General features: G+C 37.6%; 1 protein-coding gene across 2 annotated transcripts; it reads right to left on the reverse strand.

Moving 5' to 3' along the window:
* Positions 1–347: 347 nt before the first annotated feature.
* Positions 348–17,078, reverse strand: HNRNPK (heterogeneous nuclear ribonucleoprotein K). Of its 2 annotated transcripts, none has more exons than XM_009710323.1 (14): positions 16,995–17,078; positions 16,001–16,098; positions 14,596–14,652; positions 13,043–13,086; positions 12,081–12,153; positions 11,306–11,419; positions 10,163–10,291; positions 9,369–9,676; positions 8,966–9,020; positions 5,289–5,339; positions 2,444–2,465; positions 2,284–2,366; positions 1,647–1,816; positions 348–868 (listed from the first exon to the last, which is right to left on the reverse strand). In XM_009710323.1, exons 1-14 carry the CDS (start codon positions 17,041–17,043, stop codon positions 835–837), a joined length of 1,287 nt encoding a protein of 428 aa, XP_009708625.1. In that variant the 5' UTR covers positions 17,044–17,078; the 3' UTR covers positions 348–834. The 2 variants fall into 2 exon arrangements, with proteins under 2 accessions (XP_009708625.1, XP_009708626.1); XM_009710324.1 differs by having other exon boundaries at positions 350–807.
* Positions 17,079–18,649: the final 1,571 nt, after the last annotated feature.

The raw sequence follows: 18,649 nt of genomic DNA on the forward strand, positions 1-18,649 counted from the left end.
ACCACTGTTTACTCAGTGACATCACAAAGTTTTTAAATATTTTATTTATATACTGTCACCAATATATATATGTACTGCAAAGAGGGCCAAACACTTGCAAAAATGTCAAGTTTTACACAACATTTGCATGAATATTTTTGCATTTTTTCCCCAAACAGCAAAGCAGTCATTGGTTTCACATGGTTTCTTTAATTTGTCAAAAACTTCCATGTAACTCCATCTATATCAAAGAAGCAGAAGAGCAAGCTTAACAGCAACTTTAATTTATGGGGGAGGGGAGGAGAGAAAAAGGTGTATCCATTTTAGATATTATCTTACGTATATCTGAAAAAAACTACCACCAAAAATAGGTTCACTGAATTTATTTGAAAATCATAAAAGTGTTTCTTACAAAAGAACATTACATTCCACACTGCTCTCAAAGGATGCCAGGGCATCTGGACTACCACTATTCTCCCTCCTTCAAAAAAAGATACAGTGTACATAAAGCAGGGTGTTCACAACAATAACAGAAAAACATTACAATTTACCACCAACAATGAACAAAAATAAAATTCACTTTCTCTGCTGCTGCTTCAAAATTTCATGTTAGTCTTGTGTGCCCTTCCCCTCCCCCCACATATTTGTAAGGAACTAAAACATTACATCTGGTGGACAGCAAAGATTCCACTACACCTCAAATGCAGAACACCTATGAAGCAGAGGAATGTTGGCTTTTTAAACAGAAGCAGATAAAAAAAAAAAGGGTGCAGGACTCCTTCAGTTCTTCACTAGTCTTAGAAAAACTTTCCAGAATACTGCTTCACACTATAAAAAAGAAAAAATAATCTTGCATTAGAATCCTTCAACATCTGCATACTGCTTCACACTATAAAAGAAAAAGAAAAAAGCATGTATTAGAATGATGGACCATACATCTTGCATCAACATTCACAATGACATTTTTAGATTAAATTACAAATTCCTAATCCATTTAAAAGTAAATAATTTTAAAAGACTAATGGCTAATAGTTATAGGTATATATTAATATACTTTAGGCACATTTAATTATTAGTAATCTAAAGCCAAACATTCAAGTTAAAACATTAAAATCTGCTACGACAGCCAAGATGTTACTAAAGCAAAACTAAGCAAATTAAATCTAATATGTGGCAGAAAAGAAAGTAATGTCATCGAGGTGTGAAATGCTGCGTAACAGCACCAAATCTATTTCAACTTGTCCTGTAGAGGCATGGTCTGTGCCATATGGCAGACTGTGATTTGTTGTCAATTTAGTTATCTAAAAACAACAAAATCACTAGTCTTCCACACAGAACTAGACCAACATCCACTGAAATCTTCTATTATTTTCTACAGGCTCTATGTAATTTATTACAAGTAGTTTTTTGCAGCAGTTTTCACCAGACAAATGAGAGGACTGCTTGGTTAAGGCGTCTTCCAGCAAGATTAGTTTTGAGGGTGTCTTCATTTTAATTGGAATGGGAAACAGAAGAGAATCAAGGCAGAACTACCACTGCAGAAGTTAGGTTCAAATAGTTACTTAAAACCTGCCTTCTTAAAACTATCACAGAGAAGAGCAGCTTTAGCACATACATGTCATTCAGTTTAAAATGGACACTGGGGACAACATTAAACGTTAACTTGCCTGTTCTGCAGTAAATACTGTGCATTTTGTATCTGGTCCTGTGTTCCCGTAATAGTTATTATCCGATCTTCTGAGCCTTCTAATGGTTCATCAATTTTGATCGAAGCTCCTGACTCATGACGTATTTGTTTGATTCTCTGGCCTCCCTTTCCAATAATAGATCCTGCCAACTATGGAGAAAGCAGAACATTAATTTCCTGATACAACCTTCTGGCTAAAACCAGTTACAAGTATCGCAGCAGTGTTTGAGTAGCTTCCGTAAGTTTAGTTTTAAGAGTTGCAATGGAAGCTTACTTCTTCACAGCCTCAAACCATCCCCTGGCAACTGATTGTATAAATACAGGTGGGATAAAACTGGGAGAACCAGTTGCTCATTTGCAAAAAAAGTTACATAGACTATCTCTATTATTGAATATTAACAATTAGTAAAATTGATTAGTGTGTCTCTAAAGTCAAGACACAAACCAAACACTCAAAAAACAGACTTTTGGTGATTTAGAAACACTTGTTTTATATTAGAAATAGTTCTGATTTACTTTATAGTATTAAAAAAAAAAAATCTGTGACCTTGTTTTCTTTTTTTTTCTTTTTTTTGGTAAGAGAAAGCACAAGTTGAAAGGAAGCCAACTTTACTTACATCTTTGGGAATTGTTACTTGTGTTGTGATGATGGGTCCACCAAGATCTCCATAAGAACCACGCCCCCCTGCATAAGAATAGTCTGATTTAAATGTATGCATCAAGCCCTTTAATAACTACATAATGAAGTACATGTAAAGGTTCTATATAAACACTTACCATATCCAGAGCCACCCTCAAACTGTAAAAGAAAGAGAAAAAAAACCCACTTAAATAGTGAATACCCATGCGTCATTAACATACTTTCATCTTAAGTATCATATTGTTAACTTGGAGTCTATTTCATGCAATAAATCTCAACCTCCCACCTTACTATAAATACAACAGTGTTGTGCCATCAAAGGCATACTGAAGCAAAGAGGGCAGACCAGAAACAAGAGCGGTAGGTGGGGGAAATCTCATTAACCTCTTATCCTGCCCTATCAAAACCTCTAGGAATAAGGCATAAAGTGACATAAAGGGTCCAGCTATACCAGTTTACCAAGCAGTCTCACTAATTCAGCTGCTAGTAGACAGCTCTTGATGCCGACCGACTTCTGACCCTAACTAACTGGACTAAACTAATATTCAAATGAAAAGATCAGAGTACAGCCTTATTGATGCTACCAATATAGCTCAGGAGAGACTCAAGTCTCCAGTTTTGGGTCAAAAAGTTTACACAGTCAATGCCAATCTTCCTACTTGAGCTATGTCTTCAGGAAAAAACCCAAAGCTCTTAAGAATAGCTCTGTAACTTGTCTCTTGATTCAGACTATGCTACAATCCTTTGTACCTTAGAACAGATAATCGTGATATGTTACTTCTGTTCTTCTAAAAGCACAATATACCAAATCCAAATCACGGCAATGAGCACTCCTGGCCTCTTTTTATTTTCAGGATTTGTAGACCAGTATCTAACATCAACTGCTTCATTTCATCTTGACGCCTTCCAAGTGCACAAGACCCCATTTTTATACCTTCTTATAGAAGCAGAGAATAAATATGCACAGTTCTCCAGAATTCAACTTCTGGGAGACTGCTGGGGTGGCCTCTGTGAAAAGAGGCCAGGGGCTGCCCCTATGCCAGGCAAAGCCAGTCAGTTCTACCTAACACCAAAATGGACCCACTGCTGCCTAAAGGTGAGACCACTGGCAAAGCTGGTGGCACCTCTGTGATAATGTTTAAGAAAGGGTAAAAAAACCCCAGTGTGCACCAGTTGAGAGATGAGTGAGGGTCGGAGAAGTGAAACAACCCTGCAGACACTGCAGTAAAGAAGGAGGGGGAAGAGGTGCTCCAGGCACCAGAACAAAGGTTCTCCTGCAGCTGATGGGAAGAACCACACTAGAGCAGATAGTCGTGCTGCTATCCTAGTGAAAGGATCCTATGCTGGGAGCAGGCAGACATGCCCTGAAGGAAGCTGCAGCCTGTGAAGAGCCCACACAGGTGCAGGCACCTGGCAAGACCTGTGGCCTGTGAGGGACCCAGGCTGGAGCAGTCTGTTCCTGAAGGGCTGTACCCCATGAAGAGGACGCAGGCTGGAGCAGTTCTTGAAGAACTGCAGTCCATTGGAAACATCCACATTTGAGCAGTTTGTGAACGACTGTATCCCATGGGAGGGACCTCACACTGGAGCAGCAGAACAGTGCAACGAAGGAAGAACAGAGAAAGTGTGATGAACTGACTGCAACCTGCCATTCCCCATCTCCCCTGCACCACTCCGTGGCAGAGGAAGTAGAAGAGTAGGGAATGAAGGAGTGAAGTTGAGCCTGAGAGTGAAGGGTAGAGGATAGGTGGGTTTAGTTTTCCTCTTTGCTTCTCACCATGCTACTCTATTTTTAAGTGGCAGTAAATTAATCTTCCTTAAGTCAACTCTGGTTTGCTCATTATGGTAATTGGCAAGTGATCTCCCTGTCTATATCTTGAGCCACAAGCTTTTCCATCTTTCTTTCTGCCCTCATCCTGCTGCAGAGGGGGAGAGAGAGTGTGGCTGGGTTGGCAGCTAGCCAAGTTCAACCAACCACACTACTTGTTTGCAAACATTCTAATGCCACAACTTTTTCCAAAATATATTTACCTGCTACCTTTTCAGAAGATCAAAATAGAAGCTACTGAGACCAAAGAGTTGAGCTTATCCTGTGTCTCTAAGCAACCTGTATCGTGTAATCATGTTACTTAGCAATACGGATTCTAATACAACATAATAAGAGCTTGTAGTGGAGTTCAATACATAAGAGAATGAAGGACTCTGCGTTAAGACTTAATTCATAAGCTGATCAAAGCATCAAACTACATACACAGAGACATATTCCTGTTGATATTTGCAACAGGATCCCTTTTTGGGCTAATCTGTTTTAAAGAGCAATCCTCTCCTTGATCATTTCTGCCTCCCCAGAGTACAGGACAGCAAATGAACTTGGCAACAGGTAAGTTAGGCAATTAACATTTGCTGTGTTTATGTAAGCTAAGAACTGATGTTTAATACTTGGCAGCACTTTGCCACCTTCTAGTTAGCATGAACACCTTACAAACCCCGTAACTTCCCTTCCCAAAAGCTATCCGATCAAATGGTGTATTTTCAGATACATTGATAAGTAAAGCGTAATGGTTTATCCACAAATGTAAGAAGCTATTTTAAATATTTGCTCTTTGCAACATGAGAAAACACAATATTATGAAGTTAAAACAAAATACATATCCTAAATGCATGCATCTACAGTGCATCAGTTATGGAGAAAGTTACTATTTACAACACGAAAATGGGGTGTAAAAGAGGCAAAGAGAGGTACAGGAAAGCTCCTCTCTTTTGGCTGTACTGCCGCATACTTCCATATTTCTCTGAAGATCACCTGCCTGCACAGGACACACTGTTAAGACAAACTGCCAATAAATTCTGAGTCAGAAAGACAGCTTTATGATTTTTCCAGAGGTGCAACTTGCCACTGACTACACTCAAGATCCAGAAATTCCCATTACCACTTAACCTGGTCAATAAACCAGTTTTCAAAAAAACGCTGAGCGCACTCACCAACTCTGGTGGCTGCATGTCGTCACAAGCATCCACGTGACACTGCATCATCTTCCAGACACAATACAATAGGAGGAAAAGAGGAAAGAAATCTGAATTAAGTCCATGTCATGCAGACTTATAGGTAACTTGGCATGCAAATACAATACACGCTGGTACAGAGAAACATTTATACTACAACAAAGACTTAAAAGTATGTGATTTAGACCACTTCCAAGACTTGCTCACTTTTAATTTCACTTTGAGGGAACTCTAAGTGGTCACACTCACTTTTTCCTGTCTTTCTGTGGTGTAAACAGATTTTTCCTCTAGCAAAGACAGTCACACAGCTAATGGCAGAGCAAAGCTTGAACAAGCTCTTCTTTTTTTTTTTCTTTTAGAATACCTTCAAGTGCTATTATATATCAAAGCCTTTTATTTCTGCAATGCATTAGAAAATGAAGGCTTAGTAAGACTGAAACAAGTAACTGTCAGTGATTATCTGTATGCCAACAGCAGGTCAAGCAGGAAGGACACTGCTTCTCATGTTGTACCAATTAATTTCCATATACCTCATATAGCCAAAAACTAGACTAACAATCTACTGCTGCCTAACTGTATTAGAAATTTAATAATGTTTTTAAAACATGCGACATACAGCTTTTCTTTCTTTCTGAATTCTACAGTTTCTCTAATTGATGTTCATTTGTGCAATTCTAAAATCTGCTTCTCAAAGAGGTTATCTTAACATACGTAACAGAATATTCTACTCTGCACTCATTTGTGCTAGTGACTACTGGTACTAGAATAGAAACCAGATGACACATTGGCTGGACAAGGCAAAGAGCCTAACTTTCACATCTAGTGAAAGAAAATGCATGCAGTCCTAACTGATGTCAAATTCTTTTATCATAATTTTCTCTGTTTTTTATCAGTGACCTAGGAGAGTAAACTTCTGTTACTTTCTTCCAGCATCTGCACGGATAAATATAAGAGCTGTGATACATTCTTCCTTTATTGATTTTTTTACATACTTGTTAATGTCACATCTCTTCAACATGAAGAACATTTTGTATTTTTTAAGTGCATGTGCCTTTATTCAAGTATATGTCAAGACACATGTCTGTACACATACATATACAAGTTTAAAAAAAAAATCAAGAACTAGTTTGTTCTTGTTTGACAAGCATTTGAAGGAGGAAAAGCACATTAATCTGAAGACACTCATAGAAGTCTGTGAAAAGACAGTCCACTTAACAGGAGACATTCCAATTTAAGTCTCTTATTAACTCAGATTTTAAAATTTTTAGTACTTGGACAATTTTACTACCTGATCAGTTACTTAAAAAAAGGCAAGGGGATAAAATTATTTTATATGCTTGTCCACTTTACTTTTCACCCCTCCCAGATGTCTGTGTGCATTTATGTATCTGAAAGACCCTTGAGAATGAGGGTTAAAAAAGAAATACTGGAAATATAGTCAGGTTTTTTCAGCTGTCAGAATAGCCCTTATGGTGCACAGGCATTTGATTTCAAGTAGTTACACACTGAAATATATAGCTGTTAACAGAAACAATACAAGTCTGTCCTTCAGCAAAAAATGCTTCACAACAGAGACTTTAACAGCAATGCATAATTGAACTACAACTGTAAGCCAGGCTAACAGACAAGTATCTTCTTAGGTGGGTGACTCTGCATGGGCAAGAGGAATTAACCTATCTTTGAAAATCAAAATGGATTTTCCTCATCTCAGCATTTACAAGGCTGACAATACTGTCATCTTTCTGGCATTCCAGAAAATTCACAGTTCAGCATCCAGTTTTAAAAGTCCTGAACTACTCTTATCTTTCTGCCTTTAGTGGAAAAGAGAACTGGAGTGGGAGGTAGGAAGTTATTGCTATACATTGAACATTTCCATGATTTTTGAGATGTTCATCTGAGAAGAGCATCTACTCTTGCCTTTTATTGCATTTATGTAAAACAGAATCTATGTGAAAGAGCACTTCTGCTCTCAGAGCAGCCTTTCCCATGCATTGCTTAGTTCACAAACCACAATGACGGTGGTTTACTGTAGTTTAAAATGTTTTGCTGGAGAATGGTTTCCATATGAAACGAAGGGCAGCATAGGAAGACCTTACATTTCTGGCATGTATCTCCAGCTCCAGCTTTACAACCCACGTGAAGACTTCCTATCTGCTTACATAATTCAGGATACTAGGATCATGGTTAACTAGAACTTAAATACAGTCTTTGTTGGGAAGCAGTCCTAACCAGGCTATGATACTTGGATCATAAAGGAGGCAAAGCCATGAGCAGCTTCACTGTGAAGAGGGAACAGAATTGCTTTTTGGAACAAAAAAAACGAAGAGAGAAGACTCCACTTACTTGTAGAAACTCATATCAAGAAAGCAAAGGTCAACCTGACAAAAGTCAGGCTAACAGAAGTCAAAACAGCTCAAATGGAGTAAAAATAGAACACACTACTGCCCAAGAGTCAAGCTAAGTAAGACTGTGCTCAACCAGATACCTAAAGAAGGGCAGGCTGCTTAGTTATGTGCTCTAGCACTGGCTTTTTAGCTGCAAATATAAAACCACAAAAACCGTGTTTTGAAAACATGTAAATACAAATAAAGAATCTTGGAGGTGTACTTCTCAATTCTTAGAGTTTTTTAACATGTAGAGTAGCATGGGTAACACATTTTTTTTTTGTAACTGTATGCAAATATTTTCTTCTAATATTTCTAGCAAGCACGTGACATTCTTGCAATACATACTTCCAGGAACTCTTACTCCCAAGAAGGAGGAAATGTTTAAAGCCCATTTAGGTAGCCCATTTCCTAGTTCTTCTCCACATCTTTCTCTTCCATTCATTTCAAAGAAACAAAAAAAGAGTTGTCTCCTTGCATGTCATCTTAAAGAAGGTGCCAAACAAAGCCAGAGGAGAAAAGAAGATTGTTACTACAGAGATTTACTTCCCAGACACATACAATTTCTCTTCCCATGGCAGAGGAATCTAGTACAACAGCAAATGACTGCTGGGAAGTTGCACTTCAGAATACAACATGGAATGCCTTTTTTTAAGCTTCCATATACTGTAAGAGATTTTATTTTCCTCAGCAAGTATTAGCATTAATATGGTTGAAGGAGTCAACTTAGCAGTGGCCCTAGCTCCAAAACATTTGGAATTACAGTGGATTTTCTGCAGAGAAACCAGCAAATAGACAAGAAGTGACTCAGAAGAGCAGTTATCTTCCAGATCAACTAGAGCTCTTCATAGATACTACACTTGTGTTTTCCAACATTAGTGTTAAGAATGCTTGTATGAATCAAAGAATTTCAGAGAATGTTGTTCTGATGTGTTTTCTTTATCTGAAAAGCCTACCAATACCTATTTCTGTCACCCTGATTTAAAAAAAAAAAAGTATCTAAAAGACAGTGCAACAAAACCTCCAGAGTAGAGCACAGTCAAACTTTCTGTATCATTTTTGATGTCAGGGAGAAAATACAGGAAATAGATCATGTCTCAGATACCACTTACACCTCAAACATTCCTCCACAGGAGGGACCATTTGCATGGACAGAACATTTGGTTCTTTCATCAGAACCATGTATGTACCACACTGAAGTGCATGTGTTCAGCAACAGTATCTTCAGACAGTCAGCATACTAACTGAACAACACAAATTTTAAACTCATACCATGCCATCATAACGGTCTCCTGGTCTGCCCCTTCGGTCATAGGACATAAGATCTCTAAAATGAAAAAAACAGCAGCACGTGAATTGCGTTGTAAACTAGTTTATCTATTCTAATTCAAATTTTCACATTCATCATTCACACACAACTTAATTTCAAACTACTTTAGCGAAGTACTGAATGACATAAAAGTTTCAGAACTACTGACTATAGTCCTGGTAGACTACTACACTCCAGCAAATAATTAAATTCCAGTACTTTTCAAAATACTTTGGTCTAATACACACTCAATCCTGCACAATCACTACCAATATGGAAGTATGGAAAAACACTGGGAAGATTAACATGATTCAGAAGATTATACAAAACTCACATTGTGTACAAAGCATTTATGCAACAACTCACCCGCCACGAGGAGGTGGTGGAGGAGGAAGAGGAAGATTACGAGCTCTGCTGCCACCTCTACCACCACGACCTGGTGGAGGCGGTGGAGGTCCTCTGCGAGGGCTCATGTCATCGTAATCTCTTCTCGATGGAGGCATAGGTCGTCCACCACGACCAGGGGGCATGCGATCAAAACCTCCTCTTCCACGCATTGGAAAGCCTACTGGACGTCCCCTTCTATCATCAAACATCATTGTGAAGCCACCATAGTCATATGTTTCATCATAGAAATTGGGATCATAAGGCTGGGCCCGTCCTTTAATTGGAGACTAAAATAAAGAAACAAAAAAACAATCCCCCCCCAAATCCAATTAGGACTATTACAGTTGGCATATGTAATTAACATATTAAATGTACAAATATTAATTTATGCATTTGGAACATGTTCTTGATTTCACAATGCTGGTAAAAAAGGAGGAGATGGTGATGCATTTCCTGTGAACTTAACTATGATAGAGAAACTGCTGTTATGCATCAGTGGCAAATAAATTTTATCTCCTTTCAATTTTTGCATCTTAATGACATGCAAAGCATGAGTAGTGGCCCACTAGTAACAAAAACTGCTTCGCTCCCCCCTAAGGTGCACCCCAATTCTAGAAAACTGAAACAGTTTCAAAAGGTGGTAACAGTCAATCACATTGTTACTGAGAAAGTAGGAGGTACTGAATTCAAAATAGAAACTGAAAGATACCATTTCTCATAGAAATGATCCGTAACATTCATGAATGCCAATGAAAGAATAAAATAAACTTTACCTCAGAGATAAGATCCAAGATAATCTTGATACATTCAACGACCCTATCAGGTTTTCCACCAATAAGCACCACTCTGTCAGTAGAATGTGGACAACACTCTTGGAAGAGTTTAATGGTGGTCTGAGTGTTCTGTGGAAGAAAGAAAAAAATCCAAGATTCTCCAATACAAGTATTTTAAACAACTTTATAAACACATTAAAACATTTTAAAAGAAACAATCCAGAAGACAATTAAATTCCAGCTATTTTAAGTGCATGCTTGCTTCCGAGTTCTCACAACAAACTGAATTTTAAGATTACATTTTTTAAGATCTGTGCTGACATAGTTTTGTATGAAAAGCAAGAAAGTTCAATTTTCTCCTCTTTCCATTATGGCTCGTCTACACTATCATTTAACTAAATACTAGCAAAGGGACCAGATATCTATTGTGAGCTTACACGTTGTATTAACCTTCACATGTCAAGAAAATATGCTTTAGATACAAGACAGCGATGTTGCTATGATTATGTCTAGTTATCTTGCCTTTCTCAACAGGTATCAGCTTATACCTAACTGACCTGAAATTGCCTCTGACACAATGCCAAGAAAGGACAGAAGACAGAGGTGTTTTAACTCCAGAGACCATTAGCTTTTCAGAATCTCATTCCTTCGCTGAAAGAAAACAATGGTCTTCTAGGAGGTAGATTTAAAAAAAAAATTATAAAAATAAAGCCATTTTACAGTAATATTCAGACATCTATCGAATTACCAACTTATGAGTTTGTGGAGATGTATTCACCCAAAACCATTTTGCATGTCCAACCACACGAAAAATCTAGTCTATGTAGCATTTCGTTCTTGGAGTCATGAATGCCACTTTAATGAAAAAAAAAAAAGTCTTTCTTTAAAAACATCACTCTACCAGAAAAAATTGTTTAGAAGTTTGATAAGAAGTCCGAGGCTCTATCACCAATGACTTCATTTCTGAGGGTCTGCAATAAAGTTGCAACTCACAGATCCATCTCAGAAGACTGAAATCATGTATGTGGTATGTTCTGAAGGAATTACTGCACAGAAGATACTGCGACTTGCCCCTTATGAACACAAAACACTAAGTTGTTTATTGAACAAAACCCAAATCTCAGAAGAACAAGAAGCAAGTACCTCTCTGAGTTCTTTAATTTTAGCACCCTTGACACCAATAATTCCTCCTGCCAAACTCTGGTGAATGAGAAGTCTTAATTCGCAGTCGAAGTCGCTGCCTTTGTAGTGTTGATACTGTAAGAAAGACGCATACAAGGGCAAGAGTAAAATACTAGTCACATAAAAATGAAGGTGGTGAGCAATTGCATTGTACATCACTTTTCTCGGGTTTTCTTCTTTCGTTATATTCTTTTTCATTATAATTATTATATTAGTAGTAGTAGTATATTTTAGTTGACTTTAGTTCTTAAACTGTTCTTATCTCAATCCACAACTTTAACTTTTTTTTTTCCTTCTCCTCCCTATCCCACGTGGAGGGGAAGGAGTGAGCAAGTAGCTGCCGGGTGTTTGGTTGCTGGCTGGGGTTAAACCATGACAACTTTCTACAAAGGTTTAAGAAGATATCAAAAACAGTGCAATACTCTTACTTACAAAGCCAATGCAGGATACAAGTTACAATACAACTACTTAAAAATGGGGATGAAACAACTCAGGAGGCAAGTAATTTGAAAAAGCGGGAGGCTGTTTGAAATGTTACTTCAATCTTAATTGAAACTGACTCTCCTCTACCAAAAAAATGCCAGCATGTAGTTTGAGAGCCATAACCCTTCTTTAAAAGGTTTTTGTTTTTTCTTTTCTCATTTCCTGCATTTAAAAAGCAGCAAATCATCTACAACCATCTTGTTTCAAAAGCTGATCTTTTACTTCTAAAAGAAACAAACGTTAAGAGACATACCTCTTCTAAAGTAGGGATAATCTTCTTCAAGATTTCTCCAATTGTCTCTATATCTGCACTTATACTCAAGATGCTGTTGGAGGCCATAATACCAGACAATATGGAGAAGGTGGAAAAGAAGAAGTAAATTTTTTTTCATCATCATACACAAAATTCTAGAAAGATTAACTACACAGAAGAGCTTACAGTTAATATTCCCCATTTAAAGTAAACCTGTTTGCTCAATTTACAACACATGCATCTTTGTTTATGCCCAATATATATGCATGATAAATTTAAGATTAGGTAGGTCTTGCAGAGAAAGAAAGACAGAATGGGCTTTTGGAAGGGCTCAGATTAAGTGGGCAAGAAATTGACGCAGAACTGAAAGTAGAAGTGAATATTCATGTTCCCCGCCACCACTAATTTAGGATACCCTCGCTATTACATTGGTAAAACTGGCACACCTTCTCATAGAAAAAGTGGGGATATGCAAGTGGTGAACATTGTATCTGGAGTAAGGTTATGACCAGTTAGAAATCAGATTACTAATGGGCTCTCCAAGAAAACAAATACAAATGCAAGACAAAAAAAGACAAAACAAATGAGAAGTGAAGGAAAGTGAACCAGAGTTAGCATTTCATCAGAAATAATTATGAACAGGCAATGTTGAGGGGAGCAAGGTGGGCCACAAAGACAGAGCGAGAGACTATTTTGAAACAATTTGATTTACAATGCAGCAAATATGCAACACTTGAAGCTGTGCTCCTTCCATTGAAATAAAATTAGTGGATCGTTTGGGTGGGCAACTCACGTAAAAGTTCAGTGACAAAAAGACTTAATGGGGAAAATAAGACAGAAAACTTGAAAAAAAACAATACACCGTCTATAAGGGGATACTATTTAATTATATCAAAGGCAGGTAATAAAATACATTTCTCTCTTTCTAATCAGGCAGTGAGGCATAAACTGTTGGGACATACCGCTCGGGGCCACTGCTGTCTGGGACTGAAACACTGGCATTGTACTGCATTGGTCATTGGCGTTCGTGGATGTTGGCATTGGGCATGGGTATTCAATCGGAAGTTGTCAAGTATGGTACCCGTTTGGCAACGAGCACATTTTTGGGCATAGCCAACCAGGGTTTTCACATGGGCGTTCAGGGGCGGATGGGCCAACGTCATGGTGGGCAACGCAGGGGCAAGTCGATCCAGTACATGGGCAACGGAGATATATGGCCAAAAAAACAAGGAGAGGGAAAAGGGGGAAAAGCAATAAATTTTAATTTAATACAAACTATACTCATTACTCTCAATTAATGAAACAAGCTTAAGTTGTTCTGAAGACCAACACAATAACGGATTGCTACACCGACTGTGGCTTAACAGTATGGACCTTAAAAATGAGTCACTTGATCTGACTAAACTACTTTTTACTTTTAACATATGATGTTTCAGTAGCAGGCTGGCTCATGAGGGTAGACACAAAACCTGTCGAGACTGGTATTACTAGAATCTCGGGCAAATCGGGAAAGTTAGTTTTCCAGACCAATCTAAATTATCTGCACTTAGGTGACGTACTGATTTACTTAAAAAAAAAAAAAAAAAACACCAAAAAACACGAAAAAACCCACAAAAAAACACCCTAAAAAAAACGGCAACTAGCTGCCAAACTTAGTGAGCATACGTGTGATTCCTGACCATTTCAACTTAAACCTCAATTCTAGTTGCGGTACTTTACGAACTTAGTCGGAACTGATTTGTAATGATATATTGCCGAATCTTGTGTTGAACGGAGTCTTGATTGGAAAAACTGTTGAAATTGTAGCCGATGTTGAGTACAGGAGTGTAAACAAATGGAATTTAAGAAGCGTTGCCAAGTTTTATAAATACACAACATTAATGCCGAGCATGTGTCTAATCACAAGAGTCAACCCACTGTAAAATGTGAATAGGCAAGTCAGTCATGACCATTTAAAAATGCTTCCAAGTAACAGAATAGAGTGTTCCTTTACTGTTCTATATGCCGTATTTAAATCAAGCAATCTTAACATTAATGCCTTTGTGCTTCCTGTGCAAGCGGTTAAAGAACAGATGGACTATTTTGTTTGCATTTTTAAAGGAAGTTAAAGAATTCCTCTATCACTGGGTTAAGCCAGCCACCTGCAATGGTTTCAGTAGTACTCTAATTGATTCACACATATGGGAAATGGTACAATTAAGGGTTTTAAGCTTTGTCAATACTTCTAATTAGGATGTTAACTCACTTGAAGTGTGTAATTTAGCGGAATCCTATTCGAAAGCGAAGAGATTTAATATAAACCTCTTCTCCCACAGGAGTCAAGCTGGGCTTTAATTACAATGGAATTTGAAGAACTAAGTTATCTACTCTAACAATCAATACAAATGGCTTGAATCTGGGCTATTGATGTCTAGAGTTGAATTGCTCCCATTTCTAGAAATGCACGCAATGAGGCTTTCGATGTAGTGCTCTGAAAGAATTGGTGTTAAATTAGTTCAAACTTATATATACTCACGTCTGTACGAAGTGCCTTAATATTTTTGCCACCTTTTCCAATCACTGCTCCAGCATTCTGGAAAATAGTTTTCATAAGTTATGTTATGCTAACACAGCACAGACTATGTTTTTGAACTCAAGACTAAGAATGGTGAATCTATTTTTGCATTACCCTGTTGGCCTGGGGCAGGCAGGCACTGCTTTTGAAAGGTTCAAATCAAACTGAAACAAACTGATACAGTTTGTCCATGGAAAAAACTACCAACAGCTCTTACCACTGAACTTAGGAAAGAGAAGGATATTCATTTTTGCAACTAATATTTCAATTCCAAATTGAAGTTTCTAGGCAATTCTGCCTCTGTTAAAGCAATCTCAGACTACAGGTCTCCAAAAAATACGCTGTATGAATGAAATGTACGTCAATGATTTTCCCAATTTATGTGATCAGCTTCAATTTCCACTTTTGCACTCCAAACATTCCTTGATAATTTCAAGAGCTAATTTTGCTTTTATACTTCTGTAACTTAACTTCCGAGCAGTATAGTCTGAAAAAGGTTAAAGCCAATGTTAACAGGCACTAACTTCAAGTTTCTAACATCAACAGGAATAAACTGGCAGATAGTCAAGAAGAGTAATTGCAAAATGGTATTTTTAACAGGCTATTTCAAGGACTACACGCGGAAGTATTGCTTTTATTACACAGATCATATATTACGCTAACAGGATGCAAAACATTTCGCAGTACCCCATGTTACTCGACTACTGGTCAGAAATGCCATGTGGAGTTAGAGGTAACATTCCCCCTTGCCAACAAAAAAGACTGAGATACTTCAGAGAGTACAAATCATCTGTAACTGGAAACACCAGAAGAAATTCATATGTAGCAACTTTACTATAACTATTTACACTTGTCAACAAAACCATTGCAATCTCCAAAGCATTACTCCCACATTTTTTCCTGTTGATATATTTGAACAAGTTTATTAGATCTGTTTGGGAGAGTTACTAGAATTCTAAGGAAGTTCTGTTCTTACATTTCATATTTAATTTACAATCACTACCTGATCATTCTCTAAATGACTTCCTTTCCAAAGACTAATACAGTCATTACCCTCAAAATAACAACCTTCCACTCAAATGTAAAAACACCTTATAATTTCTATTGGTCTATTTTTTCAGCAAGTACATCTTTTAAAAAAACCTGTACTGATCCTTTAGAATTTACCCTTTAAAAGAACCACTGAAGATAATTCCAACGCAATACACTTTTACTACCATTCACACATGCTTAAAATTATTCCTAGTATGTTATCTCATATTAACTCAAGTACATATGCTCTCTAAACATGTATCACAACATACACTTTGTCAACACTGTCTTGAGCAATGCTATATGGAAAAACAGTAAAAACAAAAAAACATACTTTGCTTTGAAGCAGGATGCGTAATTCAACCATCTCATCTGTGTTCCGAGATCTTTTGAAGGCCTGCTCTTCCTCCATATCTTCTGCAGGACGTTTGCCTGTAGAGAGGTCCATAGGGTGGAAACACAAACATTTATTTAACTTTCTAAGTCATAACAAAATGGAACACATGCCAAATTTATGCTTTGTATTCTTAACACCCTCTTTCCTATCAGCCCAACAGTAATTACTGATGGCTACTCTGAGCATCCATAGCACAGAAACAGGTCTTTACTTTATCAGTTTGCATATCAATTGACTACTGAACATCCATTTAAAATCTATGAACTATTGTTTAAATGAGAATGTTACACACAACCAGCGAGAAATTCGTGCCATCCTGTTTAAAGCAGTGCAGCATCACCCACTTATTATTTATTCATAATTTACAATTGGGAAAAAACCTTTCAGGCAAAAAGCTCAAATGTAGTTTGTTCACACTGAAATACTGGTGGAATAATAGTAAAGTATCACTTCAAAGACTGTTTGGGAAAAACTGCCATGAATCAACATCACTAATACCCTAACTTCCTCACTAATTATGGCCAAGAAGTTTTTCATGAAGCACTTTAGAGGTATTTCTTATATTTATACTCCTGCATGTAAAAACTGCAATAAACAAAATGCAATTAATGGATATGCCTGATAGTATTCTTACATAATCACACTCTCTGCACAAGTACCGAATATTTAACTAGGAAATATTTCAAATTCTTAGTCATAACTTTCAGCTTCTTGTCCCATGTCTAAAACATGCCAACAGAAAGATTACACATTTATGCTTCAAGAGCATGTGTAATGCTATGGTCTAATTAAAAATGCAAATATTTAATGCAGAATGCAAAATTACTGCTGACACAAACATTTTATACAATTAAAGCATTACAAAATATTTAGAAACACTGAAATTTGAAGTGGTTCTTTCTAAAAAGAAATAGTCCTTCAAAAAATTTACCATTTGTCTCTGTGTTGGTAAAGGTCTCTTCCTGTTGTTCAGTCTCCATTGCCTTTTTTTATTAGGTGGGCAGGCAAAAACCTGTTGAAGAATAAAAAAGCTGGTACGTCTATTTTGTGAAAAGGCAAACTGTACATCGTGCTAGAGGGAAAAAGCAAAAAGAAATGCCTGCTTCTAGAACTTACCGCTATTATATATCCTTGCAGAGAAAAACTCAAGTATTCTGGGTGGGATCAAAATCCAACAGCCTATAAAAACAGCATGTATCAGTTGTGACTCTGCTCACTTACAGCACTGATTCTTACTACAACCAAACCAGGGGTTTGACCTGAGTTTTTGCTGCAAAGTTTTTCTTTATAAAAGAGAAAGTATACCAAGGCCAAACACACCACTAAGAGGAGAAAAAAAGACAAGTCTGTAAACTTACAGATAAACAATTATTGTCTGAATACAGTTTTTGGGCACGTGCTAGTTTTAAGTAACCACACTTACTAAAAATTGTTTTCAGATATTTAAAGTGAACAAGCATCTGGCTCCTATTTTCAACATGTTATATGATACATGCCTTGGATTTACTTTTTAAAGGGCACTACATAACAATCTGCTCCTGGTGTTTAATTCTGAACAGTTTAAAAAAAAGTCCTACTATGGTAATTGTCAGCATTAGTTTTATAAATTCTCCACAACATACTAGCAGGCATTTTTGCACACCTTCCAATCAAGTCTAATAAATGAACAAAAGACAAATTACAACTTCTAGCAAGACTGGGAAAAAATCTTTTAAAAATACCACCCTCTGTAGTTACATATAATCCTCTGCACACACAGAGCTAAGAACCTCAAAAGCAGCTGAACTTCACTGTGATTTTCTGAAATAGGTATCTTATCTGTGACCTGCTTTCGTTAAGTTGATCTCAGAATACCAGTAAGTCACAGTAGAGAGAAGTCCAGATGAAAGAATTAATTTTGCAACTCACTTTCTTCAAAAATGTGTTTCTACAGATAAGACAGCCAAATGATCTTGTATTTCTCCCTCGTATTTTATTAATTTCCATTGCCTCAACAAACGGTAGCCACTCATTCTGATACCCACAAAGGAAAAAAAAATGAGGTGCATCTAACTTTTTAAACATACTCTAAGCCAGCTGTTAATTTGTAACTGTTGCCCTGTTTGTACAGGCCAAGAGCAGGCACTGCCTTCCCAGCACACGCTGGTCTTTTCCAGGCTCTTGAAGCGAGTTAACGGACAGACACAGATTTAGTGATAGCAAGTCTCTGCCAGACATTGTCAAAACCCTTTTATGCCGGGGGTGAGAATAGAGGGGGGCCAGGCAGATTTTTGCACGGTTTAACTAGCCCTTTCGGACCCCGGCGATCCCATTTCCAACCATCCGAAGAATCCTTGGGCTCTAGGGAGTGAACTGTGATATACTGTTGAGGGCTTAAGTCTCCCCTAGTCGCGTTTATTTACCCGCCTAGCCAAACCTCCTAGCCGCATCTAAGCAAAGAGCTCTCAGCCACCGCGCTCCGCCGGGTAAATCGAGTTTGCGGGATTAAAATTGACTAATGCCATGTATTTATAAACACCGAAAGGATAAAGAGGCCACGAAAGGCGGGAGGCGGCACCAGCTACCACAGACCTAAGGCAAGAGCCG

The sequence above is a fragment of the Cariama cristata genome, unplaced genomic scaffold, assembly GCF_000690535.1.
Source record: "Cariama cristata isolate BGI_N322 unplaced genomic scaffold, ASM69053v1 scaffold15271, whole genome shotgun sequence".
Taxonomy (NCBI): domain Eukaryota; kingdom Metazoa; phylum Chordata; class Aves; order Cariamiformes; family Cariamidae; genus Cariama; species Cariama cristata.

Coding starts and splice junctions, on each gene's coding strand:
- HNRNPK (XM_009710323.1), bottom strand. CDS start 17,043: ATGGAGACTGAACAACAGGAAGAGACCTTTACCAACACAGAGACAAAT. Junction 14,653..16,000: donor GCATCCTGCTTCAAAGCAAA/GTATGTTTTTTT, acceptor ACTATTTTCCAG/AATGCTGGAGCAGTGATTGG. Junction 869..1,646: donor CAGTATTTACTGCAGAACAG/GCAAGTTAACGT, acceptor TTTCTTTTATAG/TGTGAAGCAGTATGCAGATG.